General features: G+C 42.1%; 2 protein-coding genes and 1 pseudogene across 7 annotated transcripts in view; all 3 read right to left on the minus strand.

Annotated features, from left to right (window-relative positions):
• The window catches only part of LOC139746366 (uncharacterized), a 96,321-nt gene that overhangs the window by 61,887 nt on the left and 6,728 nt on the right, over positions 1 to 27,706 (minus strand). For 5 of the 6 annotated variants that reach the window (XR_011712143.1, XM_071657565.1, XM_071657567.1 and 2 more), the window contains exons 2-5: positions 18,185 to 18,362; positions 16,095 to 17,863; positions 12,406 to 12,609; positions 10,432 to 10,599 (exon numbers count right to left, since the gene is read on the minus strand). Coding sequence is in view for 5 of the 6 variants with exons in the window: in XM_071657565.1 (XP_071513666.1) it covers positions 10,432 to 10,599; positions 12,406 to 12,609; positions 16,095 to 17,744 (2,022 nt within the window). In the remaining variant the exon portion in view is untranslated. The remainder of the gene's footprint in view (positions 1 to 10,431; positions 10,600 to 12,405; positions 12,610 to 16,094; positions 17,864 to 18,184; positions 18,363 to 27,706) is intronic. The other variant, XM_071657564.1, reaches the window with a different exon arrangement.
• Positions 41 to 1,848, minus strand: LOC139746368 (uncharacterized). Its single transcript, XM_071657569.1, has one exon. It carries the CDS (start codon positions 1,838 to 1,840, stop codon positions 662 to 664), a length of 1,179 nt encoding a protein of 392 aa, XP_071513670.1. The 5' UTR covers positions 1,841 to 1,848; the 3' UTR covers positions 41 to 661.
• Positions 3,507 to 4,202, minus strand: LOC139746371 (uncharacterized; annotated as a pseudogene).

Below are 27,706 nucleotides of genomic sequence, written 5' to 3' on the forward strand. Positions count from 1 at the left end.
AAACTAGTAAAAAACAAATACACTGTTTAAATCACTTGTAAAACATCCCTTGGAGAATCATTTCATTTGAAAATACCATTCATTTGTTGAAAATACCATTCATTTGTCCAAGTATTGTAATTACAAATAGTAAGAGATAAATTTTCAATTAAATAAATAATAATTAATGAAGTAGGTCAGTTGAAATGTGCTTCGAATTTTATGAAGCAAATCACCTATGCTAGAAGGGAGCTTTCACATGAGATACGCTTTGCCACTTCACGCCACCAGACCTTAAAGAGTACGACCAACCACATGAAAGTAACTGAACATTTTGCACTGCTAGAAATATGTAAGCCACAAGACGCTACAGAGTGTAGGGTGGGAGAGGTGGGCATGTGAAAGCTCCCTTCTAGCAGAGGTGATTTGCTTCATAAAATTCGAAGCACATTTCAACTGACCTACGGTAAGTCTCATGTACTTCATTAATTTTACGTCAGCAAATCACACCTCTGCTAGAGGTCGCTTTCCCATGAGGTTTTGAAGCCATGTGGGTGTCGTACTGTAGACATGCAGAGAGGAGAAATGATACAAGCAGTAACCCACTGCAATATAGTAAGAAATTTACATAGCCATGGACCAGGTGACAAGAGACATCTCCTATGCAAACAAAATGAACAGACTATTGAAGGAAAGCATCTTGGAAAGGATCGTGACTCGGGACAATCTCCTTGTCGTAAAACTTGGCAAAAGTGGCAGCCCTGGACCACCCAGCCCTTGCCATGATGTGTCCAATCGGTAGAGCCATGGCTTTGGCTTTCCATGCAGCTGCAGGCCGAACACTGCCCGCTGAATACTGGCTGGAGTCTATGCCCGACAGAGAAAGCACTGTTCGAATCCACCTTGCAACAGTGTCCCTCGTTACATGCTTGTGGGGCTTGATAAAACTTAGGAGTAACTTCCCATTCTCCTGATGTGCAGAATTTCTGAACTCCTCTGTCCTAGCAATATACATTTTCAGAGTTTCACACACACACAATCTAATGTCAGTAGAATATGCTTTAAAGGTCACAAACCGCACACTGAACTTTGGCCTGCACTGTTTAATAGTTTCACCTAACCAAACACAAACAGAATCCTGCCCAAAACTAATATTCTTCAGCAACAAACAATGCAAAGTTTGTATTCTGGCAGCCTGCGTAAGTGCCATCAACATCACAAGCTTCAGTGTTAAATCCTTTAAAGAGAGGGAGGACAAAGGATCCATGGCACGCAGATGCTGTAGCACCTGCTTAACATCCCAAGTTCTTGTATACCTAGGGACAGACGGCCGCAAGTTAAAAACTCCCTTTAAGAACCTGGTGACAAGAGGATGGCTGCCTGCACTGCAACCATCCACAGTAATCCCCAGGGAGGAGAGTGCACCTCTGGCAGTGTTGATTGAAGTATAACTACCACCTCTGTGGAAAGTGACAGACAGAAAAATCACAATATTAGTTACAGTGGGGGCAAAGGGACCAATGTTCTGGCTACCACAAAACTGTAACCACCTGTTAATATGTGGCTGGAACTGCCTCGCAGTCGCAGGTCTCCAGGAGGCAAGGATGATGTCCGTACCTGCCTGAGAAATGCCCCTGTCTCGCAGACATTGCTGGATAAGAGGCAAGCCATCAGTCGGGTGTGTCGGAGAATGGGGTGTTCCTCCTCCGTCAATGGGTGACGCAAGACATGTGCCCCCCTCGGAATCAGCCGTGGTTCCTTGACCAGCAAAGTGAGTAGAGTCCCCATCCAGGGCTGGGACGGCCAGAGAGGCAATACCCTCCACCCCTTCGCTGACTCTGCTCGAATTTTCTGTAGGCATCTGGCAATCAGAGCAAAGGGTGGGAAAAGGTAGATTAGTTCAAACTGCTACCAGCAGATAGAAAAGGCATCAAAATGTTCTGCACCTGGGTCAGGTTTCCAGGAGCAGAAACGAGTCACTTGAGCATTCAGTCTAGAAGCAAAGAGATCAATGCTCGGAACCCCAAATACTTCAGAGAGGGCCCTAAAGAGTGCTTCATTCAATTTCCACTCATGCCTGTCATTGAATGTCCGAGATGCAGCGTCTGCCATGAGAATGACTTTACCCGGTACATGAGAGCAGGTAAGCCAGATATCATTCACCACACACCACTCCCAAAGGTCACGGCAAATGTCATTACACAGTGAGGACCGTGTGCCGCCCATTTCATTGACATAGGTCACCGCCGTCGTGTTATCACAAAGCACCCGAACATGCCGTCCTTTGAGAAGAGATGCAAATGAGCGCACTACCAGGGAGATGGCTTTTAATTCCTTTGCATTAATGTGCAAGGCAGATTCTGATAGTGACCATCTCCCATTAACTTTTTGTTGATTGAGGTGGCCACCCCAACCTAAATTTGATGCATCAGTATACAGATCCAATTCTGTACCCTTCCGAAAAATCTGTCTGTTTTGCAATGCAATGTGAGATACCCACCAAAGCAAGTCCAATCTCATCTCATGAGTGACCACCATCCACTTGTCAAAGTTACCCTTTGCGACTCTTAACGCAGCAATCTTAGCACATTCTAACCGCCTGTAATGCAGTTTCCCCATCTCTGCTGCTGGAACGGCTGCAACTAATAGCCCAACAACTCTGGCCACATTCCGAATTTTGGCTCTGTCACTATGTAACAATTCCTCACAGCATTGTAGTATCTTGTGTATCCTACGATCTGATGATGTTACTGTCATAGTCTCAGAATCTATAATGTTCCCCAAATACTCCAAGCGCTTAGTGGGGACCAAGACAGATTTGCTTTCGTTAATACAGAAACCTAACTTCTTGAGCAAGTCAACAGTGGCACACACACTCTCACAACATCCATCAAAGGTGCAGTGACAAATAAGAGTATCATCAATGAAACTCGTGATGATATGTCCCTTCTCTCTAAGTACAGCAAAAACAGGTTTCATTAATTTCGTGAACAGATGGGGACCATCCGCAACCCCATTAGGGAGACACGTGAATTGATAAATTTTTCCTTGCCACTTGAAACACAGAAAGCGTTGTTGCTCCTCAGAATAATAGGCGTGCCGCAAATCGACAGAGGCCATGAAGACACCGCTGTTAACAAGACGAATCGCCTGCTCAAAATTTTCCATCTTGAAGTGTTTGTACTCTAAAAATTTATTAAATTTTTCCAGGTTAAGGATCATCCTAAACCCACCATCCTTCTTCTGTCTTAAGAAAATAGGGGAAAGAATCTGCCCCTCCTGTCTCTGGGTCTCCTTGATAACCCCCAGACTCAAAAGCTGTACAATTTCCTGGCAAACAATTTCCTTTTCCTCGACATTAAACACATACTCAACTTCTTCAGCAAATAAAGGACCAATGTTAGCAACATCAATATCTAAATGGCAATGCTGAACAATATCTAAAATATTTGGATCACTGGTAATAGCATGCCACTCATGTACAAAATAGTGAAGTCTGCCAGCTTGAAAAGGATGACTCACCTCAGTTACTGCTGGGGATTGTGACCCCGGCCTCGGGGTTTTTTTGTCTCAGGACCCTGCCGTGAGAAGGATTGCCGGTGCTCACTCTGGGGACCATGCATGCGTTGGCCATATGGATGAAACCTGGCCATAAAACCCATGTATGGCAGTCTCCCAGAAGAGCCCCTAAACTTGCCAGGACCATACTTCGAGGTAGAGAGTGGTTTCCTTGGAGCGATCTTACTCCTTAACTTTTCAGACTCCTCAATGTGCTTGGCTGAGAGTGAGACATCATCCCCAAACAGAAGACGAGTCATGGGCACCTTGTCTGAACAGAGGTGAGCATACTTGTGGTTAATTTCGCGCTTGATGATGAACTGGCGAGCCAGATTATTCTTGTGATTAGCATGACCCAGGAGTGCCAGGGCACCATTAAGCATGCCCACTTCCTGGGCAACATCTGGTTGGCTAGTCTGGGTAATCTTGTCAAGCACTGTAAGTGACTTAGTCAAAATTGTGGCAGCCGTAATAATGTCTTTCCCAACATCCTTCAAATGGAAGTCTGCCTTCTTGGCATCAGTCTTCAGTGCATCTAAAACTTGCAAGTTGCAATCCACAGGCACTAAGGCATGACAGTTATCTGGCCTCTTGGCTGCAGCATCCTCCAAAATCTCCTAATAATCCTCCTCTCGCAAGCCGTGAGCAAATACATGGTTAACCATATCGGCAACATGCTGGTCAATGCCATCAGACACCTCATCCACAGGACCGTAAACCCTGGCGCACTGCAGAAGAACACTGTCAGGCCGCCCGTCATTCTGAGAGACACAATCATCACTGGAAAGGTAATGCTCAGCTGGAGTAAAGCCCGAAAAACCCGTGGGCGAGCGCAAGGGTGGCACCACCTGGCTAGAAAGGCCAATGTTTACATCAGCGGCCGCCGCAGCGTCATCAGCCCCCGACTGGGGCCTAAGTTCCTTTCCTCCTTCAATTTCTCCACATCACCACCTAAAGCAGCCAAAGCGTCCATCACCATGTTCCAGGGTGGCGCAGATGCCTCATCCCGTGAAGTAGAAAGCAAGGAACGTGTGTGCTGGGAAGCAGAGTCACCGCCATCACCAGTGACGTGACCATGGGGCCTATTGTTACCGCCCTGAAGAGCCTCCCGCTGAGAAGGGCTGCTCCTGGAGCTAGTCCTATGCGAGGAGCCTTTCCTCACATGCCTGGCATGTTCAGAATTGCCCTCCTTACTCAACCTCCATATGCTGGTGGAACTGCCCGGGACATCCGATATGGCGGCGGCGATAGCAAGGCGGCGGTGCAGGTCAGTGTGAGAGTCATCGACTCCACAAGTGCATCAACAACACACTTCCCTCCCCGCTCCTAAACGGATCACGGGTGGTGTTGCAGCCAGCCCCAAACTGGGTCACAGGCTGTAGCAAAGCCTTTCTGCTCCAGAGGGATCACGGGAAGAAGGCTGCCAAGCTCGCAGCTGCAGAAAACCATCTGGATGGCGCGAAGGAAGCACAGCAACTGGTGGCGTGAAGTGGCAAAGCGTATCTCATGGGAAAGCGACCTCTAGCAGAGGTGTGATTTGCTGACGTAAAATTAAATAATTAAATAAATCTTTCTTTCAAACTATTCGCCATTTCCCACGTTAGTGAGGTAGCATTAAGAACAGAGGACTGGGCCTTTGAGGGAATATCCTCATCTGGCCCTCTTCTCTGTTCCTTCTTTTGGAAAATTAAAAAAATAACGAGAGGGGAGGATTTCCAGCCCCCCACTCCCTCCCCTTTTAGTCGCCTTCTACGACACACAGGGAATAGGTGGGAAGTATTCTTTCTCCCCTATCCTCAGGAATAAATTAATAATAAATAATAAATAATGAATAATAAGTGAAATGTTTTAGATATCTGGGAGTGGATTTGGCAGTGAATGGAACCATGGAAGCGGAAGTGAGTCATAGGGTGGGGGAGGGGACGAAAGTTCTGGGAGCGTTGAAAAATGTGTGGAAGTCGAAAACATTATCTCAGAAAGCAAAAAAGGTATGTTTGAAGGAATAGTGGTTCCAACAACGTTATATGGTTGCGGGGCGTGGGCTATAGATAGAGTTGTGCGGAGGGGGGTGGATGTGCTGGAAATGAGATGTTTGAGAACAATATGTGGTGTGAGGTGGTTTGATCGAGTAAGTAATGAAAGGGTATGAGTGATAAGTGTTGGTAATAAAAAGAGCGTGGTTGAGAGAGCAGAAGAGGATGTTTTGAAATGGTTTGGTCACATGGAAAGAATGAGTGAGGAAAGATTGACCAAGAGGATATATGTGTCAGGGGTGGAGGGAACAAGGAGTGCTCAAATTACAGAGGTATAAGTTTGTTAAGTATTCCTGGTAAATTATATGAGAGGGTATTGATTGAGAGGGTGAAGGCATGTACAAAGCATCAGATTGGGGAAGAGCAGTGTGGTTTCAGAAGTAGTAGAGGATGTGTGGATCAGGTGTTTGCTTTGAAGAATGTATATGAGAAATACTTAGAAAAGCAAATGGATTTGTATGTAACATTTATGGATCTGGAGAAGGCATATGATAGAGATGCTCTGTGGAAGGTATTAAGAATATATGGTGTGGGAGGCAAGTTGTTAGAAGCAGTGAAAAGTTTTTATCGAGGATGTAAGGCATGTGTACGTGTAGGAAGAGAGGAAAGTGATTGGTTCTCAGTGAATGTAGGTTTGCGGCAGGGGTGTGTGATGTCTCCATGGTTGTTTAATTTGTTTATGGATGGGGTTGTTAGGGAGGTGAATGCAAGAGTTTTGGAAAGAGGGGCAAGTGTGAAGTCTGTTGGGGATGAGAGAGCTTGGGAAGTGAGTCAGTTGTTGTTCGCTGATGATACAGCGCTGGTGGCGGATTCATGTGAGAAACTGCAGAAGCTGGTGACTGAGTTTGGTAAAGTGTGTGAAAGAAGAAAGTTAAGAGTAAATGTGAATAAGAGCAAGGTTATTAGGTACCGTAGGGTTGAGGGTCAAGTCAATTGGGAGGTAAGTTTGAATGGAGAAAAACTGGAGGAAGTAAAGTGTTTTAGATATCTGGGAGTGGATCTGGCAGTGGATGGAACCATGGAAGCAGAAGTGGATCATAGGGTGGGGCAGGGGGCGAAAATCATGGGAGCCTTGAAGAATGTGTGGAAGTCGAGAACATTATCTCCAAAAGCAAAAATGGCTATGTTTGAAGGAATAGTGGTTCCAACAATGTTGTATGGTTGCGAGGTGTGGGCTATGGATAGAGTTGTGCGCAGGAGGGTGGATGTGCTGGAATGAGATGTTTGAGGACAATGTGTGGTGTGAGGTGGTTTGATCGAGTAAGTAATGTAAGGGTAAGAGAGATGTGTGGAAATAAAAAGAGCGTGGTTGAGAGAGCAGAAGAGGGTGTTTTGAAATGGTTTGGGCACATGGAGAGAATGAGTGAGGAAAGATTGACCAAGAGGATATATGTGTCGGAGGTGGAGGGAACAAGGAGAAGTGGGAGACCAAATTGGAGGTGGAAAGATGGAGTGAAAAAGATTTTGTGTGATCGGGGCCTGAACATGCAGAAGGGTGAAAGGAGGGCAAGGAATAGAGTGAATTGGATCGATGTGGTATACCGGGGTTGACGTGCTGTCAGTGGATTGAATCAGGGCATGTGTAGCATCTGGGGTAAACCATGGGAAGTTGTGTGGGGCCTGGAGGTGGAAAGGGAGCTGTGGTTTCGGGCATTATTGCATGACAGCTAGAGACTGAGTGTGAACGAATGGGGCCTTAATTGTCTTTTCCTAGTGCTACCTCGCACACATGAGGGGGGAGGGGGATGGTATTCCATGTGTGGCGAGGTGGCGATGAGAATGAATAAAGGCAGACAGTGTGAATTGTGTGCATGGGTATATATGTATGTGTCTGTGTGTGTATATATATGTGTACATTGAGATGTATAGGTATGTATATTTGTGTGTGTGGACGTGTATGTATATACACCGTGTATGGGGGTGGGTGGGGCCATTTCTTTCGTCTGTTTCCTTGCGCTACCTCGCAAGCGCGGGAGACAGCGACAAAGCAAAATAAATAAATAAAATATATGCATACATTGAGATGTATAGGTATGTCTATGTGCATGTGTGGATGTGTATGTATAAACGTGTATGTGGGTGGGTTGGGCCATTCTTTCGTCTGTTTTCTTGCTCTAGCTCGCTAATGCGGGAGACAACGACAAAGTATAATAAATAGTAAAATAAATAAACTAATACCCAGTGATTTAAGAGAAACAAATCTGAAGGAAAAAGCATCTGCTTAGGTCCTTCCATATTTCCACAGCCACTGTTATCAGTCAAAATAATACATATAGTTAGTTTTAATCTTAAGATGATGAGTATGGCACCTACTGATATGACAAGTCTGTTATCAGTACTGTAAAACGAACCCATCAGGTACTAAAAATCTGAACTCCCACATTAAAATTCAAAAACCCAAGCCAAAATTTTCAGGATTCTTCAGCCATGGATATCAAGTTTGCTGATGGTACTTTGCTAATAAAGTGAGATATTAAAGTTTGTTTCTCTTTTCCATCCCACAAGAGTAATCCTCAGTATCTAGGCCAAGATACTGTTTAAAAAAGGATTGAGAAATGTCAAGGGCCCTTGTAAATCTCCTCCAGGGAAGTTTCCTCAAAAAGGCAGTCCAGAAGTACACTTCTGATATCATGGATCTGCATACATGTCATAAAAAAGGAGGGTTTCCCCTTGCAAGTGTCTGAAGACCTCAAGGTATTCTTATTATCTATCTATTTATTCAATATATTGATTGCCGTTTCCCGCATCAGCAAGGTAGCACCAGGAAACAGATGAAGAATGGCCCATCCACTCATATACACATATATATATATACATAAATGCCCATACACACACATATACATATCAACATATACATATAAACATATGGTGAAACGCTTGAGGATTGGCAGAATGCATGCTTAGTGCCAATGAACAAAGGCAATAGGGATAAAGGTGAGTGATCAAACTACAGAGGCATAAGTTTGTTGAGTATTCCTGAGAAATTATATGGGAGGGTATTGAGGATTTTGACCAAGAGGGTAAAGGCATGTACAGAGCATCAGACTGGGGAAGAGCAGTGTGGTTTCAGAAACGGTAAAGGACGTGTGGGTCAGGTGTATGCTTTGAAGAATGCATGAGAGAAATAATTAGAAAAACAGATGGATTTGTATGTAACACTTATGGATCTGGAGAAGGCATTTGATAGGGTTCATAGAGATGCTTTGTGGAAAGTTTTAAGAGTATATGGTGTGGGAGGTAAGTTGCTAGAAACAGTGAAAAGTTTTTACCAAGGATGCAAGGCTTGTGTATGAGCAGAAAGAGAGGAGAGTGACTGGTTCCCAGTGAATGTCAGTTTCTGGCAAGCATGTGATGTTTCCATGGTTGTTTAATATGTTTATGGATGGGGTGGTTAGGGAGAAAAATGCAAGATCTTTGGAGAGAGGGGCAAGTGTGGGAGGTAAGTTGCTAGAAGCAGTGAAAAGTTTTTACCAAGGATGCAAGGCCTGTGTATGAGCAAGAAGAGAGGAGAGTGACTGGTTCCCAGTGAATGTCAGTTTCTGGCAAGCATGTGATGTTTCCATGGTTGTTTAATATGTTTATGGATGGGGTGGTTAGGGAGGAAAATGCAAGAGCTTTGGAGAGAGGGGCAAGTATGCAGTCTGTTGTGGATGAGAGGGTCTGGGAAGTGAGTCAATTGTTGTTCACTGACAATACAGCTCTGGTGGCTGATTCGGGTGAGAAACTGCAGAGGCTGGTGACTGAGTAAAGTGTATGAAAATAGAAAGCTGAGAGTAAATGTGAATAAGAGCAAGATTAGTAGGTTCAGTAGGATTGAGGGACAAGTTAAGTGGAAGGTAAGTTTGCATGGAGAAAAACTGGAGGAAGTGAAGTGTTTTAGATATATGGGAGTGGACTTAGCAGCAGAGGGAACCATGGAAGTGTGAGTGAGTAACAGGGTGGGGGAGGGGATGGAGGTTCTGGGAGCAATGAAGAATGTGTAGAAGGACAGAACATTATCTGAGAGAGCAAAAATGGGTATGTTTGAAGGAATAGTAGTTCCAACAATGTTATATTGTTGCGAGGCACGGGCTTTAGATCAGGTTTTACAGAGGAGGGTGGATGTGTTGGAAATGAAATGTGAATGTGAGAGGTGGAGGAAACAATGAGAAGTGGGAGACCAAATTGGAGGTGGAAGGATGGAATGAAAAAGATTTTGATCGATAGGGGCCTGAACATACAGGAGGGTGAAAGGCGTGCAAGGAATAGAGTGAATTGGAACGATATGGTATACTGGGGCCGATGTGCTGTCAATGGAATGAACCAGGGCCTGTAAAGCATCTTGGGTAAAACATGGAAAGTTTTGTGGGGCCTGGACGTGGAAAGGGAGCTGTGGTTTTGGTGCATTACACATGACAACTTGAGACTGAGTGCGAATGAATGTGGCTTTTGTCGTCTTTTCCTAGCGCTACCTCGTGCATGTGCAGAGGGAGGGGGTTGTCATTTCATGTGTGGCGGGGTGGTGACAGGAATGGATGAAGGCAGCAAGTATGAATATGTACACAAGTATATGTGTATATGTCTGTGAATGTATATGTATGTATACGTTGAAATGTATATGTATGTATGTGTGCATGTGTGGGCATTTATGTATACATGTGTATTTGGGTGGGTTGGGCCATTCTTTCGTCTGTTTCCTTGTGCTACCTCGCTAATGAGGGAGACAGCGACTAAGTATAATAAATAAAATAATCACTATCATTATTACCATTATTATGATAAATACAGATATATATCTCTAAAATTACTGGCAGGCTGCTAAACTGTATCATTCAGAATTTGGTTCACCAAGTGAATAAAATAAATCAAGTTATGGTCTTACTACTTGCGGTTTTCGTTGTGGCAAGCCTTGTGCAATGTAAAGAGCAAATTTGCTTTCACATTGTTGGCTTATATAACGAAAACTTCTGAATACAATACAACCTCCTTCCTTGTGTATTCTTGCTGTTCTTAGTCCTACCAAGGGGCGTAAGTCATAAAATTCATATTCCTGAAAAAGATGAAAGCTTGTATTACTTATATACTCATGGTACCTTATTCTAATAAAATAAAAATGATATATGGCAGTACATACATGTATCTAGCTATATCTCTGACACCCATTCCCTCCAAGAACTCCCATCAAGAAGGTTACCATGGCAAAAGTCTCCATCTATTCCTGTTCTTCCATGCCTCCCTCGCACACATCATTCCCTAAAATCTACAGGAACAAAAACATTTTTTAATGTTGGAGGCTACAGTCACAGACAAAAGCTCACTTCACAGTCAGGCCTTAAGAGAAATACAGAGGCTAATGAACGGGATGAAGAAGAGGTGAGTTAAAGTATTTATGAAATTTGGAGGAAATGAAAAACCCGTCTAGTAAAATGCACCAGGTCATAGTCTTTTGTTTGTTTTCCCATTGGTAGCTCCAACCACTTACAAAAGTCATCAAGGCAGAGACTTAACTGAAATAGAGAGAGGATTATGAAATGGAAAAAAAAAAAAGACAGGATAAAGTACCTATGAATTCTGAAAAAGAAAAACCAGTCTTTAAAAAGGTGCCAAGTTATAGGTATCGGGAAAGACATGAGAAAGGAGAGTTCCAAAGCTTGAGGTGTTGGGAAAGAAACAGTTATCAAAATGGCTCACTTATTCGAAATGTCTAAGATACAAGGAGGAGAACTGGCCCCAATTACATACATGAAATTGTATTCTATGCTCTGGGGCAACAGGATTGTTTCTTCAAGGTGTGGCCACCATCCTTCTAAAACATAACAGACCCCAAGCAATACTTCTCAGACAACAATGAAGTCTATTCCCAGTTCCTGCTTTGTGTTATCACTATGAAAAAGCTAGCCTGTTTTCCAAGTCAATCCAGTGGGGGACTATATGAAGTGCCCAGTTGTGCAGGAACCACATTTTCTCACAACTTCGTACTGTATTTCTTTCTAAGAAACATTGCCTCCAACACCCTTCCCTAATTATGGTCTCTTCATAAAAGTACATGAATTGTATTATGATGTCCAATGATCTTTGAAATCACTGTACTCAAGGAAGTCTAAACTAGCCAGAGTATGTAAGTAAGGAAATCACAAGAACCTGCTGCAAGGCAAACTCAAGATAAAGGATAATCAGAAGGGCACAAGAGAGAGCTCATGAAACTGCTACCACACAGAGTTATGACAGGGAAAAGATAGCTAGAAGAACACAGAAGACATTAAAGAAATTGCTGCCTGATAAAGTCAAGATTGGGAAGAATAACCAGAGGAAAGGCATGAGACAAATGATGAAAATACCACCAAAAAGAGTCAAGACATGGAAGGGATGGCTGAAAGACAGCTAATGATATTGTAACCAGACAAAAAGAAAATCAAGGGAGTTTGATCAGAACCACCCAAAAATCAGATGAAGACAGAAACCTGTAATGATTCCTGTATGGACATCTTACAAAAGAATCTATGTGACAATCTCAGTTTATCATAGTCCTATTTGTTTATTCATATTAAACGATTCATTTCCTTGCAACATCTTCACTAACACACCCTTCCACCATATGACAGGCTTGTTTCTTTTTATATAAATGTTCCTTATGAGGAACTAAAGCAAAAACCAAGAATATCAAAAAGCCATCATTGAAAGTATTAGAACCATGTGATAGACGCACCTCTTAATGAATCCATTCTTTCCCACAAATTTATGCATATATCTTAGATGGACTGACTTTAATCATTTTTATGTGTTAATAGTAGGCAGAGTGATTTTAATCAGTCTATCTAAAATTCACAAATGGTACTTTCTTAAAAGATTTACTAACCTCTTGAAATCTAATCCAATTCCTTAACATAATCATCTTCTCATTATGTGTAAATAAGCCCCTGACAATCTGGAATCCGCTTGCCTTCTTTCTTATACCACGATTTTCACAGTTCCCTTTTCGTTTCCCCATATTCCTTTGTAAATAGGCCTCATGAAGGGGACTCAAAGTCCATGTTATTTTGATATCCAGATTTTCAAGAAACTGAAAAGATACATGGACAAATCATCAATATATCTGTACCATATTCATTAGAGATGCTTCATAAAATCTTTCAGCATCCATGACTTCATCTTGTCCAGTATAAAAAATTTTATGGCTTAATGAAAAAATAAGCAAAATTAACTTCACAAAGCATTCCATTACCTTTAACAGTGTCTGAAACATTCTGAGAGCAAAAAGATGGCAAGGTGGTACAAAACTTTCTATTTCTCTAAGAATCTCTAAAACAGGATTCTTCAATGCAACTACCAGATCCAATCATCCTTTACCTCAGGAAGCCAAACACATCCACTGATCAGGACCATAGGTCATAGAGTATAGTGATGCTGTGTTTGCAAGTACATGCAGAGAGTACAGGGCAACTGAGTAGCAAGTGCTCTGTGTCTTCCTTATCTTCCTTGTGGTAGTTGCATCATGGGCATGAAGGGTCTTGGGATATGCTGAAATGGTGTTTGTATTGACTGATGTTTGTCTGGGGAGTGTGGCTTTTGATGGGTGTATGTTCGATGGGTTAGACTTTACGACTGAGCAAGGAGGGCAGATGTCAAGTGCTTATTAGGTTATTTCAAAGACAGAGTTTTTTCAATGTTGTATTTGTTGAAGGTGGGGAGATCTTGTAAGTAAAGGTTAACAAAGTGTGCGGCAGGGGTAAGCTCTTAATTTCTACTTGGGGATAGTGGTTAGTTATGGAGTGTTCTAGGTAGAGAGGGCATGGTACTGCTGTATGGAACAGAATGCCAAGCATGATGGGGTGGGACTATAATGGAAGAATTCTTTTTCATTGTATACATGTTAGTGTTTGTAGTTGCTAGGTACCCAGTGATTGTTTTGAGAGCATTATACATATATCTTAATCATCACATACAACTCACAGAGCATCCACTAACTACATCAAAAACAATAAAAACCAACACACACACTAAATGACCTCAGAACACTAATTATCACCAGATTTGAACAGCAAAAAGAATCCCTTGCCATTCTCTTCACATAACTTATTTGAACTACTTTAAACTATGCCTCATCTACCTGGTTTTTCCATCCTCTCTGAAACAAACAAAGCTGCTAACCATACAAAATCATACACTCAGAACAATCACTGGCTGCCTAGCAAGTATGAAAACAACATCCACACAATGAAACGAAGGTTACATACCTGCTCGCCTTCATCCATTCCCGCCCCAAAGGAAACAGCATTGCTGCCACATGCGTCAGTGATGTAGCGCAGGAAAACAGAAAAAAAAAAAGACCACATTCATTCACACTCAGTCTCTAGCTGTCATGTGTAATGCACTGAAACCAAAGCTCCTATCCACATACAGGCACGACAGACCTTACCATTGTTTACCCCAGACATTTCACATGCCCTGGTGCGGTCCACAGAAAGCACGTTGAGCCTGGTATACCACATCATTCCAATTCACTCTATTCCTTGCACTCCTCTCATCCTCCTGTATGTTCAGGCCCCAGTCACTCAAAATCTTTTTCACTTTATCCTTCCACCTCCAATTTGGTCTCCTGCTTCTCCTTGTTCCCTCCACCTCTGACACATATCCTCTTTGTCAACCTTTCCTCACTCATTCTCTTCATATGTCCAAACCATTTCAACACACCCTCTTCAACTCTCTCAACCACACTCTTTTTATTACCATACATCTCTCTTTCTCTTTCATTACTTACTTGATCAAAATACCTCACACCTCATACTGTCCTTAAACATTTCATTTCCATCACATCCACCCTCCTCTGTAAAACCCTATCTATAGCCCATGCCTTGCAACCATATAATATTGTCGGAAGTACTATTCCTTCAGACATCCAATTTTGCTCTCTGAGATAACATTCTCTCTTTCCACACATTTTTCATCGCTCCCAGAACCTTTACCCCCTCTCCCACCCTAAGACTCACTTCCAATTCCATGGTTCCATTCACTGATAAGTTCACTCCCAGATATCTGAAACACTTCACTTCTTTCAATTTTTCTCCATTCAAATTTACATCCCAATTAACTTATCTCTCAACCCAGCTGAACCAAATTACCTTGCTCTTATTCACATTTACTCTAAACCTTCTACCTTCACATGCTTTTCCAAATTCAGTCACCAACTTCTGCAGTTTCTCACCTGAATCAGCCACCAGTGCTGTATCACTGGCAAACAAATGACTCACTTCCCAGGCCCTCTCATCCACAACAGACTGCATACTCACTCCTCTCTACAAAACTCTTGCATTCATAAGATGTTTGAGGACATTATGTGGTGTGAGGTGGCTTGACCGAATAAGTAATGAAAGGATAAGAGAGGTGTGTGATAATAAAAAGTGTGGTTGAGAGAGCAGAAGAGGGTATATTGAAATGATTTGGTCACATGGAGAGAATGAGTGAGGAAAGATTAACAAAGAGGATATATGTGTCAGAGGTGGAGGGAACGAGAAGTGGGAGACCAAACTGGAGGTGGAAGGTTGGATTGAAAAAGATTTTGAGCGATCGAGGCCTGAGCACACATGAGGGTGAAAGGAGTGCAAGGAATAGAGTGAATTGGAACAATGTGGTATACCGGGGTTGACGTGCTGTCAATGGATTGAACCAAGGCATGTGAAGCATCTGGGGTAAACCATGGAAAGTTTTGTGGGGCCTGGATGTGGAAAGGGAGCTGTGGTTTTGGTGCATTACACATGACAGCTAGAGTTTAATGTGGACGCATGTGGCCTTTGTTATCTTTTCCTACCGCTACCTCATGCACATGCAGGGGGAGGGGATGAAGGCAGCATGTATGAATATGTGCATGTGTATATATGTTTTTTTTTTTTTGTTTGTTTGTTTTTTCATACTATTCGCCATTTCCCATGCTAGCAAGGTAGCATTAAGAACAGAGGACAGAGCCTTAGAGGGAATATCCTCACTTGGCCCCCTTCTCTGTTCCTTCTTTTGGAAAATTAAAAACAAGAGAGGAGGATTTTCAGCCCCCTGCTCCCTCCCCTTTTAGTCGCCTTCTACGACATGCAGAGAATACATGGGAAGCATTCTTTCTCCCCTATACGTTGAAATGTATAGGTATGTATATGTGCGTGTGTGGGCGTTTATGTATATACATATGTATGTGGATGGGTTGGGTCATTCTTTCGTCTGTTTCCTTGCGCTACCTCCCTAACGCAGGAGACAGCGACAAAGTATAATAAAAAAATAAATATTTGTATGTGTGTGAGAGTTTAAATACTGACAATAACTATTCATTAAAGCTTGGAAAGAGTCTAATATGAATAGTTATTGAGACCCAACACAAATAAATCAGGTAAACATGAAGGTGAAGGTCTAGGTGAGGGAGATTATATGTAAGAAATATATAAGTATGGATGTCTGCATTTAAATAAGTTTGATGCATGGAAATTTTGCAGTTACTTGCCACAAAAATAGAAAAGTAGATATAACTAAGCATATAAGGCATATGAATGAATACAAAAAAATTACCTGTAATTGTTTATATGTTGGTAAATATGGTTCACTAAAATCAATGGGGCGTACCTCCTCCAGTTCTTTTTCAGTGAGACTTTCTTTTTCAAGCCTCGTGAAGTAGCCAAAAACATGATTAATTTTACTCTCTATTTCCTCTTTAATTTCTTCCACAGTGTAATTATTGTCATACAATCGTCTGTAAAACCTTTCCCAGTGCTTATATTTATCAGGGATTTTTTCAATTTCTTCTGGAGGGGTCCCCTCCCCAGGTGGAAAACGGTACAGCATTTCATCAAAACTTTTGACTTTAAGTCTTCCATGTTTTGAACGGGAATTTTTACTACATTCTTCATTAGAAAAACTATGTGGATCAGTTTCTATATTCATCTTGTATTTGGGAATGTTATACATGGCAACACTACCCATACCAACATCTTTCCTTTTAAGCCTAAATTTCTCATCATCAGTGGTAAGAAGGTCATTATTAGACGGTACATTGTTTGAGCTCTTCAGACGTCTGCATCTTCTTTTTACTTTATATGGTACATTATAGTGGTCATCATCATAGTCAAAATCATTCGATGATATAATACTTTCGCTTTCAGAAAGTTGATGATGATTTCCTTCAAGAACAGATTTACTATCATTCTCATACTGTTTGCTTTCATGAGGATTGACTGTGAATGGTACTGCACTAGTTTCAGTATCACAATCCACATTAATCACTGTAGTAATATCTGGATTAAAAAGAGATTCCTTATCACACCTACTGAGGTGATTTTTACAAGCATCTCTAGTACTTGCATTTACCTTGCAACTTGATGAGTGATGACTTTCTCCTCCTCCTTTCCTTTTTGTAGTTGGGCAGACAGTAACGTTAACTTTGGTTTTCCTAGTAATGCTACCATTGCCAAGTTCTTCTGAATCAAGTTTAAGTTCTTCTAAAGATGGAGAGTTATTTGATTTTTTCTTATTAACATGAACATCACTGGCTTCTGTAAAATCACTGAGTATTTTGCTAGGTACTGATGACTGAGCAATTTGTTTTAATTCTTTTCCAATTTTCTTGCTGATACAAATTTCATTGTCATCTATGCCATGAAGCTGATGGTTTGGGATCTTTTTCTTTTTTCCATTACAACAGATATCTGTATAACAAATTTCAATTTCACTGCATGATGGGGTATCAGTTTTATCAGGTCTTAATCTTTTCTTTTCACTATGGTGATCACCAACTTCAGTTTCTTCATAACCCATTTGCAACACAGATGCTGATGAAAGGATTCTGGACTTCATTTTTTTCTGTTTGTGTCTCTTTCTCTTTTCTAAGTTCTGAAAGTTTGATTCACTGTCACATGATGAGCATTTAGCTGTACTTCGTTTTTTCTGACTTTTCTCCTCTTTATCATTCTTATCATCTCTGTCATCACACTGTACCTGATTTTCACATTCAAGATATCTTCTTTTTCGTTTTTTTACTTTATTATTATAACTACTGTTAAGATTATTTCCAACCCAATCCAAATCTCGGTCACCCTTGGATAACTGTGAAGTTTTATCTAATTTCTCCATATCATATTTGTTGCAATCATATTCGTCTCTGTCACCATCTAATGCACAATTCCTATGATTATCAGCATCTATTTTCTTGTTTATCTTGTCCATATTTTCTATACAGACATTAAATTTCTCTTCACTGTCTTGGTGTATATAATTTCCTCTTAATTTCTTTCTCTACTTTTGTGCATTCTTCTATTATCTTAATAGTGTTAAGGTTTCTGTATCTGAAAATAAAAAAAATAAGTCATCTAATCATTGTTTTCATTTTTCATAACAAAATATTTCATTTTTTCAGTAGCAGACTGTTTATCTTTAGGTTTTATCCCAGTCATAATTTTTTGTATTCTGTATCTTAGCTAAAGAGCTTCTTCGATATACTGATGTTCATAATCCATTAACAAAAATATCTTTCACATCTTATCTACAAATAGTGTACTACTTTTCATAGGACTGGACTTCCAGCTGCCTAAATATTTAGGTGAATATTCAAATAAGGGCACAATTTTGAAAGCTACATAATTTCTTCAGGGTACATAAGCACTTACTTCATACAAAAAATGGTGTCTTACAGGCAAGATTTCCTACAAAAGTCACTTTACTCCAGACAACATATCTGTTAGTCCTTCATTTCCAAGCACAGCTGCTTCAGGCCAGTTTTGTATTCCCACAACCAAGATGTTGAAGAGTAAATGGTGGAAAGTATGAACTCCAATTTTCAGCAATCTGGAAAAGAAAAAACATAATAATGACTAACGACTACTGTCATCAAATGAACAAGCTCTTGTAAAACCTCAAACGTGACAAGTACTCCAAATGTTCAGTTCAGTAGCGTAAAACTAAACTAAGCATCCCAAAGACAGATGAATTCATAAAAAGGGTAAATAAAGTGATATCATATAAAATGAACCTATGTAAAAGAGAAGAATACAGAGGATACTGACTGGGCCTATAATCAGTACCCTCTAATTACACAAACACATTACGTCTCACATTTGACCCTGCTGGTACTGATCCTGGCTTCTGTTCTCACAAGTGGTGCTTCTTCCTCACTTTCTTCTCTTCAGATAAATCAGGTAAACTCAATCTGGCAAGGACACTCCTTATTTTCAAAGGCATAAAACTTTTTATATGGCTGACTGGGGCACGGCAATGGGGACATAGGGCTGTTTAGGATGCATGGGATTAGTAGGGATTTATCAGGTTCCATGGAAGCACTGAATCCCAAGAGAAGTTTATGGACAGTCCACCATAGTAAAAGAATGAAAGGAACTACTCACTATAGTCACTGGAGGGATACTAAGGCCTTCAAACCACTTCAGTAACTTATCCTTCGTTCGGGTTGCCATCTATGGCCAGCCATATGTCTACAAAGCATACAGAATTTCATTGTGTATGAAATAAAATGTGTAAATTGACACTAATAGCACACCACTATTCAAGTGCAGACTGACATTCAAAGGAAAAAGAGGGTTAACATAAATAATGGTCTAGTCATACCACCTTCTCCTTACAAGCACGATACACCTACTCATCTCACTTATTTTCTTCTCATACATTCTCTTGCCACCTCCAGTCAGCAAAATCGTTTTTCAATATAATCAAGATCTTTCCCTCTCTGGGAGGCCTTCCTTTTTTATTCACCATATCAACATTTGTGGTCTCTATTAATCTCTCCCCTGTTGAACACCATCTGTCAAGTACTCCTTCTTACATCTTATTTTTGTCTGAGACCAACCAAGCTGTGTAATTATGTTCTCAAGCCATTTTCCATCTTTTTTTTTTCCATACTATTCGCCATCTCCTGCGTAAGCGAGGTAGCGTTAAAAACAGAAGACTGAGCCTTTGAGGGAAATCCTCACTTGTCCCCCTTCTCTGTTCCTTCTTTTGGAAACTTAAAAACGGGAGAGGAGGATTTCCAGCCCCCCACTCCCTCCCCTTTTAGTCGCCTTCTACAACATGCAGGGAATATGTGGGAAGTATTCTATCTCCCCTATCCCCAGGGATATATATTTTTTTTTTTTTTTTTTTTTTTTTATACTTTGTTCCTGTCTCCCGCGTTTGCGAGGTAGCGCAAGGAAACACACGAAAGAAATGGCCCAACCCCCCCCCCCATACACATGTACATACACACGTCCACACACGCAAATATACATACCTACACAGCTTTCCATGTTTACCCCGGACGCTTCACATGCCTTGATTCAATCCACTGACAGCACGTCAACCCCGGTATACCACATCGCTCCAATTCACTCTATTTCTTGCCCTCCTTTCACCCTCCTGCATGTTCAGGCCCCGATCACACAAAATCCTTTTCACTCCATCTTTCCACCTCCAATTTGGTCTCCCTCTTCTCCTCGTTCCCTCCACCTCCGACACATATATCCTCTTGGTCAATCTTTCCTCACTCATTCTCTCCATGTGCCCAAACCACTTCAAAACACCCTCTTCTGCTCTCTCAACCACGCTCTTTTTATTTCCACACATCTCTCTTACCCTTACGTTACTTACTCGATCAAACCACCTCACACCACACATTGTCCTCAAACATCTCATTTCCAGCACATCCATCCTCCTGCGCACAACTCTATCCATAGCCCACGCCTCGCAACCATACAACATTGTTGGAACCACTATTCCTTCAAACATACCCATTTTTGCTTTCCGGGATAATGTTCTCGACTTCCACACATTTTTCAAGGCTCCCAAAATTTTCGCCCCCTCCCCCACCCTATGATCCACTTCCGCTTCCATGGTTCCATTCGCTGACAGATCCACTCCCAGATATCTAAAACACTTCACTTCCTCCAGTTTTTCTCCATTCAAACTCACCTCCCAATTGACTTGACCCTCAACCCTACTGTACCTAATAACCTTGCTCTTATTCACATTTACTCTTAACTTTCTTCTTCCACACACTTTACCAAACTCCGTCACCAGCTTCTGCAGTTTCTCACATGAATCCGCCACCAGCGCTGTATCATCAGCGAACAACAACTGACTCACTTCCCAAGCTCTCTCATCCCCAACAGACTTCATACTTGCCCCTCTTTCCAAAACTCTTGCATTTACCTCCCTAACAACCCCATCCATAAACAAATTAAACAACCATGGAGACATCACACACCCCTGCCGCAAACCTACATTCACTGAGAACCAATATATATTTTCATTTCTATATTATTCTAATTTGCTTTGTCACTGTCTCCCGCATTAGCGAGGTAGCGCAAGGAAACAGACGAAAGTATGGCCCAATCCACCCACATAAACATGTATATACATACATGTCCACACACGCAAATATACATACCTATACATCTCAGCGTACACATATATATACACACACAGACATATACATATATACACATGTACATAATTCATACTGTCTGCCTTTATTCATTCCCATTGCCACCCTGCCACACATGAAATAACAACCCCTCCCCCTCATGTGCATGAGGTAGCGCTAGGAAAGACAACAAAGGCCCCATTCCATCACACTCAGTCTCTAGCTGTCATGTAATAATTCACCGAAACCACAGCTCCCTTTCCACATCCAGGCCCCACAGAACTTTCCATGGTTTACCCCAGACGCTTCACATGCCCTGGTTCAATCCATTGACAGCACGTCGACCCCAGTATACCACATCGTTCCAAGTCACTCTATTCCTTACACGCCTTATACCCTCCTGCATGTTCAGGCCCCGATCACTCAAAATCTTTTTCACTCCATCTTTCCACCTCCAATTTGGTCTCCCACTTCTCCTCGTTCCCTCCACCTCTGACACATATATCCTCTTGGTCAATCTTTCCTCACTCATTCGCACCATGTGACCAAACCACTTCAAAACACCCTCTTCTGCTCTCTCAACCACAATCATTTTATTACCACACATCTCTCTTACCCTATTATTACTTACTTGATCAAACCACCTCACACCACATATTGTCCTCAAACATCTCATTTCCAGCATATCCCCCCTCCTCCGAACAACTCTATCCATTGGCCATGCCTCGCAACCATACAACATTGTTGGAACAACTATTCCCTCAAACATACCCACTTTTGCTTTCCGAGATAATGTTCTCGACTTCCACACATTCTTCAAGGCTCCCAAAATTTTCGCCCCCTCCCCCACCCTATGATTCACTTCCGCTTCCATAGTTCCATCCGCTGCCAAATCCACTCCCAGATATCTAAAACACTTCACTTCCTCCAGTTTTTATCCATTCAAACTTACCTCCCAATTGACTTAACCCTCAACCCTACTGTACCTAATAACCTTGCGCTTATTCACATTTACTCTCAACTTTCACACACACTTTACCAAACTCAGTCACTAGCTTCTCATGTGTGCGAGGTAGCACTAGGAAAAGACAACAAAGGCCACATTCATTCACACTCAGTCTCTAGCTGTCATGTAATAATGCACCGAAACCACAGCTCCCTTTCCACATCCAGGCCCCACAGAAATTTCCATGGTTTACCACAGACGCTTCACATGCCCTGGTTCAATCCATTGGCAGCATGTCGACCCTGGTATACCACATCGTTCCAATTCACTCTATTCCTTGCACGCCTTCCATATCTTTTTTTCTTTCTTTTTTGCTTTGTCGCTGTCTCCCGCGTTTGCGAGGTAGCGCAAGGAAACAGACGAAAGAAATGGTCCAACCCACACCCATACACATGTATATACATACGTCCACACACACAAATATACATACCTACGCAGCTTTCCATGGTTTACCACAGACGCTTCACATGCCCTGATTCAATCCACTGACAGCACGTCAACCCCGGTATACCACATCGATCCAATTCACTCTATTCCTTGCCCTCCTTTCACCCTCCTGCATGTTCAGGCCCCGATCACACAAAATCTTTTTCACTCAATCTTTCCACCTCCAATTTGGTCTCCCACTTCTCCTCGTTCCCTCCACCTCCGACACATATATCCTCTTGGTCAATCTTTCCTCACTCATTCTCTCCATGTGCCCAAACCATTTCAAAACACCCTCTTCTGCTCTCTCAACCACGCTCTTTTTATTTCCACACATCTCCCTTACCCTTACGTTACTTACTCGATCAAACCACCTCACACCACACATTGTCCTCAAACATCTCATTTCCAGCACATCCATCCTCCTGCGCACAACTCTATCCATAGCCCACGCCTTGCAACCATACAACATTGTTGGAACCACTATTCCTTCAAACATACCCATTTTTGCTTTCCAAGATAATGTTCTCGACTTCCACACATTCTTCAAGGCTCCCAGAATTTTCGCCCCCTCCCCCACCCTATGATCCACTTCCGCTTCCATGGTTCCATCCACTGCCAAATCCACTCCCAGATATCTAAAACACTTTACTTCCTCCAGTTTTTCTCCATTCAAACTTACCTCCCAATTGACTTGACCCTCAACCCTACTGCACCTAATAACCTTGCTCTTATTCACATTTACTCTTAACTTTCTTCTTTCACACACTTTACCAAACTCAGTTACCAGCTTCTCCAGTTTCTCACATGAATCAGCCACCAGCGCTGTATCATCAGCAAACAACAACTGACTCACTTCCCAAGCTCTCTCATCCACACAACAGACTGCATACTTGCCCCTTTCCAAAACTCTTGCATTCACCTCCATAACTACCCTATCCATAAACAAATTAAACAACCATGGAGACATCACACACCCCTGCCGCAAACCTACATTCACTGAGAACCAATCACTTTCCTCTCTTCCTACATGTACACATGCCTTACATCCTCAACAAAAACTTTTCACTGCTTCTAACAACTTGCCTCCCACACCATATATTCTTAATACCTTCCACAGAGCATTTCTATCAACTCCATCATATGCCTTCTCCACATCCATAAATGCTACATACAAATCCATTTGCTTTTCTAAGTATTTCTCACATACATTCTTCAAAGCAAACACCTGATCCACACATCCTCTACCACTTCTGAAACCACACTGCTCTTCCCCAATCTGATGCTCTGTACATGCCTTCACCCTCTCAATCAATACCCTCCCATATAATTTACCAGGAATACTGAACAAACTTATACCTCTGTAATTTGAGCACTCACTCTTATCCCCTTTGCCTTTGTACAATGGCACTATGCACGCATTCCGCCAATCCTCAGGCACCTCACCATGAGTCATACATACATTAAATAACCTTACCAACCAGTCAATAATACAGTCACCCCCTTTTTTAATAAATTCCACTGCAATACCATCCAAACCCGCTGCCTTGCCGGCTTTCATCTTCCGCAAAGCTTTTACTACCTCTTCTCTGTTTACCAAATCATTTTCCCTAACCCTCTCACTTTGCACACCACCTCAACCAAAACACCCTATATCTGCCACTCTATCATCAAACACATTCAACAAACCTTCAAAATACTCACTCCATCTCTTTCTCACGTCACCACTACTTGTTACTACCTCCCCATTTGCGCCCTTCACTGAAGTTCCCATTTGCTCCCTTGTCTTACGCACTTTATTTACCTCCTTCCAAAACATCTTTTTATTCTCCCTAAAATTTAATGATACTCTCTCACCCCACTCTCATTTGCCCTCTTTTTCACCTCTTGCACCTTTCTCTTGACCTCCTGTCTCTTTCTTTTATACATCTCCCACTCAATTGCATTTTTTCCCTGCAAAAATCGTCCAAATGCCTCTCTCTTCTCTTTCACTAATAATCTTACTTCTTCATCCCACCACTCACTACCCTTTCTAATCAACCCACCTCCCACTCTTCTCATGCCACAAGCATCTTTTGTGCAATCCATCACTGATTCCCTAAATACATCCCATTCCTCCCCCACTCCCCTTACTTCCATTGTTCTCACCTTTTTCCATTCTGTACTCAGTCTCTCCAGGTACTTCCTCACACAAGTCTCCTTCCAAAGCTCACTTACTCTCACCACCCTCTTCACCCCAACATTCACTCTTCTTTTCTGAAAACCCATACAAATCTTCACCTTAGCCTCCACAAGATAATGATCAGACATCCTCCAGTTGCACCTCTGAGCACATTAACATCCAAAAGTCTCTCTTTCGCGCGCCTGTCAATTAACACATAATCCAATAACGCTCTCTGGCCTTCTACATATATATATATATATATATATATATATATAATATATATATATATATATATATATATATATATATATATATATATATATATATGGTAAAGTGTGTGGAAGAAGAAAGTTAAGAGTAAATGTGAATAAGAGCAAGGTTATTAGGTACAGTAGGGTTGAGGGTCAAGTCAATTGGGAGGTGAGTTTGAATGGAGAAAAACTGGAGGAAGTGAAGTGTTTTAGATATCTGGGAGTGGATCTGGCAGCGGATGGAACCATGGAAGCGGAAGTGGATCATAGGGTGGGGGAGGGGGCGAAAATTCTGGGGGCCTTGAAGAATGTGTGGAAGTCGAGAACATTATCTCGGAAAGCAAAAATGGGTATGTTTGAAGGAATAGTGGTTCCAACAATGTTGTATGGTTGTGAGGCGTGGGCTATGGATATAGTTGTGCGCAGGAGGATGGATGTGCTGGAAATGAGATGTTTGAGGACAATGTGTGGTGTGAGGTGGTTTGATCGAGTGAGTAACGTAAGGGTAAGAGAGATGTGTGGAAATAAAAAGAGCGTGGTTGGGAGAGCAGAAGAGGGTGTTTTGAAGTGGTTTGGGCACATGGAGAGGATGAGTGAGGAAAGATTGACCAAGAGGATATATGTGTCGGAGGTGGAGGGAACAAGGAGAAGAGGGAGACCAAACTGGAGGTGGAAAGATGGAGTGAAAAAGATTTTGTGTGATCGGGGCCTGAACAAGCAGGAGGGTGAAAGGAGGGCAAGGAATAGAGTGAATTGGAGCGATGTGGTATACCGGGGTTGACGTGCTGTCAGTGGATTGAATTAAGGCATGTGAAGCGTCTGGGGTAAACCATGGAAAGCTGTGTAGGTATGTATATTTGCGTGAGTGGACGTATGTATATACATGTGTATGGGGGGGGGTTGGGCCATTTCTTTCGTCTGTTTCCTTGCGCTACCTCGCAAACGCGGGAGACAGCGACAAAGTATAATATAATAAAATAATATATATATATATATATATATATATATATATATATATATATATATATATATATATATATATATATTGTACAAAGGCAAAGGGGATAAGAGTGAGTGCTCAAATTACAGAGGTATAAGTTTGTTGAGTATTCCTGGTAAATTATATGGGAGGGTATTGATTGAGAGGGTGAAGGCATGTACAGAGCATCAGATTGGGGAAGAGCAGTGTGGTTTCAGAAGTGGTAGAGGATGTGTGGATCAGGTGTTTGCTTTGAAGAATGTATGTGAGAAATACTTAGAAAAGCAAATGGATTTGTATGTAGCATTTATGGATCTGGAGAAGGCATATGATAGAGTTGATAGAGATGCTCTGTGGAAGGTATTAAGAATATATGGTGTGGGAGGAAAGTTGTTAGAAGCAGTGAAAAGTTTTTATCGAGGATGTAAGGCATGTGTACGTGTAGGAAGAGAGGAAAGTGATTGGTTCTCAGTGAATGTAGGTTTGCGGCAGGGGTGTGTGATGTCTCCATGGTTGTTTAATTTGTTTATGGATGGGGTTGTTAGGGAGGTAAATGCAAGAGTTTTGGAAAGAGGGGCAAGTATGAAGTCTGTTGGGGATGAGAGAGCTTGGGAAGTGAGTCAGTTGTTGTTCGCTGATGATACAGCGCTGGTGGCTGATTCATGTGAGAAACTGCAGAAGCTGGTGACTGAGTTTGGTAAAGTGTGTGGAAGAAGAAAGTTAAGAGTAAATGTGAATAAGAGCAAGGTTATTAGGTACAGTAGGCTTGAGGGTCAAGTCAATTGGGAGGTGAGTTTGAATGGAGAAAAACTGGAGGAAGTGAAGTGTTTTAGATATCTGGGAGTGGATCTGGCAGCGGATGGAACCATGGAAGCGGAAGTGGATCATAGGGTGGGGGAGGGGGCGAAAATTCTGGGAGCCTTGAAGAATGTGTGGAAGTCGAGAACATTATCTCGGAAAGCAAAAATGGGTATGTTTGAAGGAATAGTGGTTCCAACAATGTTGTATGGTTGCGAGGCGTGGGCTATGGATAGAGTTGTGCGCAGGAGGATGGATGTGCTGGAAATGAGATGTTTGAGGACAATGTGTGGTGTGAGGTGGTTTGATCGAGTGAGTAACGTAAGGGTAAGAGAGATGTGTGGAAATAAAAAGAGCGTGGTTGAGAGAGCAGAAGAGGGTGTTTTGAAGTGGTTTGGGCACATGGAGAGAATGAGTGAGGAAAGATTGACCAAGAGGATATATGTGTCGGAGGTGGAGGGAACGAGGAGAAGAGGGAGACCAAATTGGAGGTGGAAAGATGGAGTGAAAAAGATTTTGTGTGATCGGGGCCTGAACATGCAGGAGGGTGAAAGGAGGGCAAGGAATAGAGTGAATTGGAGCGATGTGGTATACCGGGGTTGACGTGCTGTCAGTGGATTGAATCAAGGCATGTGAAGCGTCTGGGGTAAACCATGGAAAGCTGTGTAGGTATGTATATTTGCGTGTGTGGATGTATGTATATACATGTGTATGGGGGGGGGTTGGGCCATTTCTTTCGTCTGTTTCCTTGCGCTACCTCGCAAACGCGGGAGACAGCGACAAAGTATATTAAAAAAAAATATATATATATATATATATATTTTTTTTTTTTTTTGCTTTGTCGCTGTCTCCCGCGTTTGCGAGGTAACGCAAGAAAACAGACGAAAGAAATGGCCCAACCCACCCCCATACACATGCCTTGATTCAATCCACTGACAGCACGTCAACCCCGGTATACCACATCGCTCCAATTCACTCTATTCTTTGCCCTCCTTTCACCCTCCTGCATGTTCAGGCCCCGATCAAACAAAATCTTTTTCACTCCATCTTTCCACCTCCAATTTGGTCTCCCTCTTCTCCTCGTTCCCTCCACCTCCAACACATATATCCTCTTGGTCAATCTTTCCTCACTCATTCTCTCCATGTGACCAAACCAT

The sequence above is a fragment of the Panulirus ornatus genome, chromosome 64, assembly GCF_036320965.1.
Source record: "Panulirus ornatus isolate Po-2019 chromosome 64, ASM3632096v1, whole genome shotgun sequence".
NCBI classification, from domain to species: Eukaryota; Metazoa; Arthropoda; class Malacostraca; order Decapoda; family Palinuridae; genus Panulirus; species Panulirus ornatus.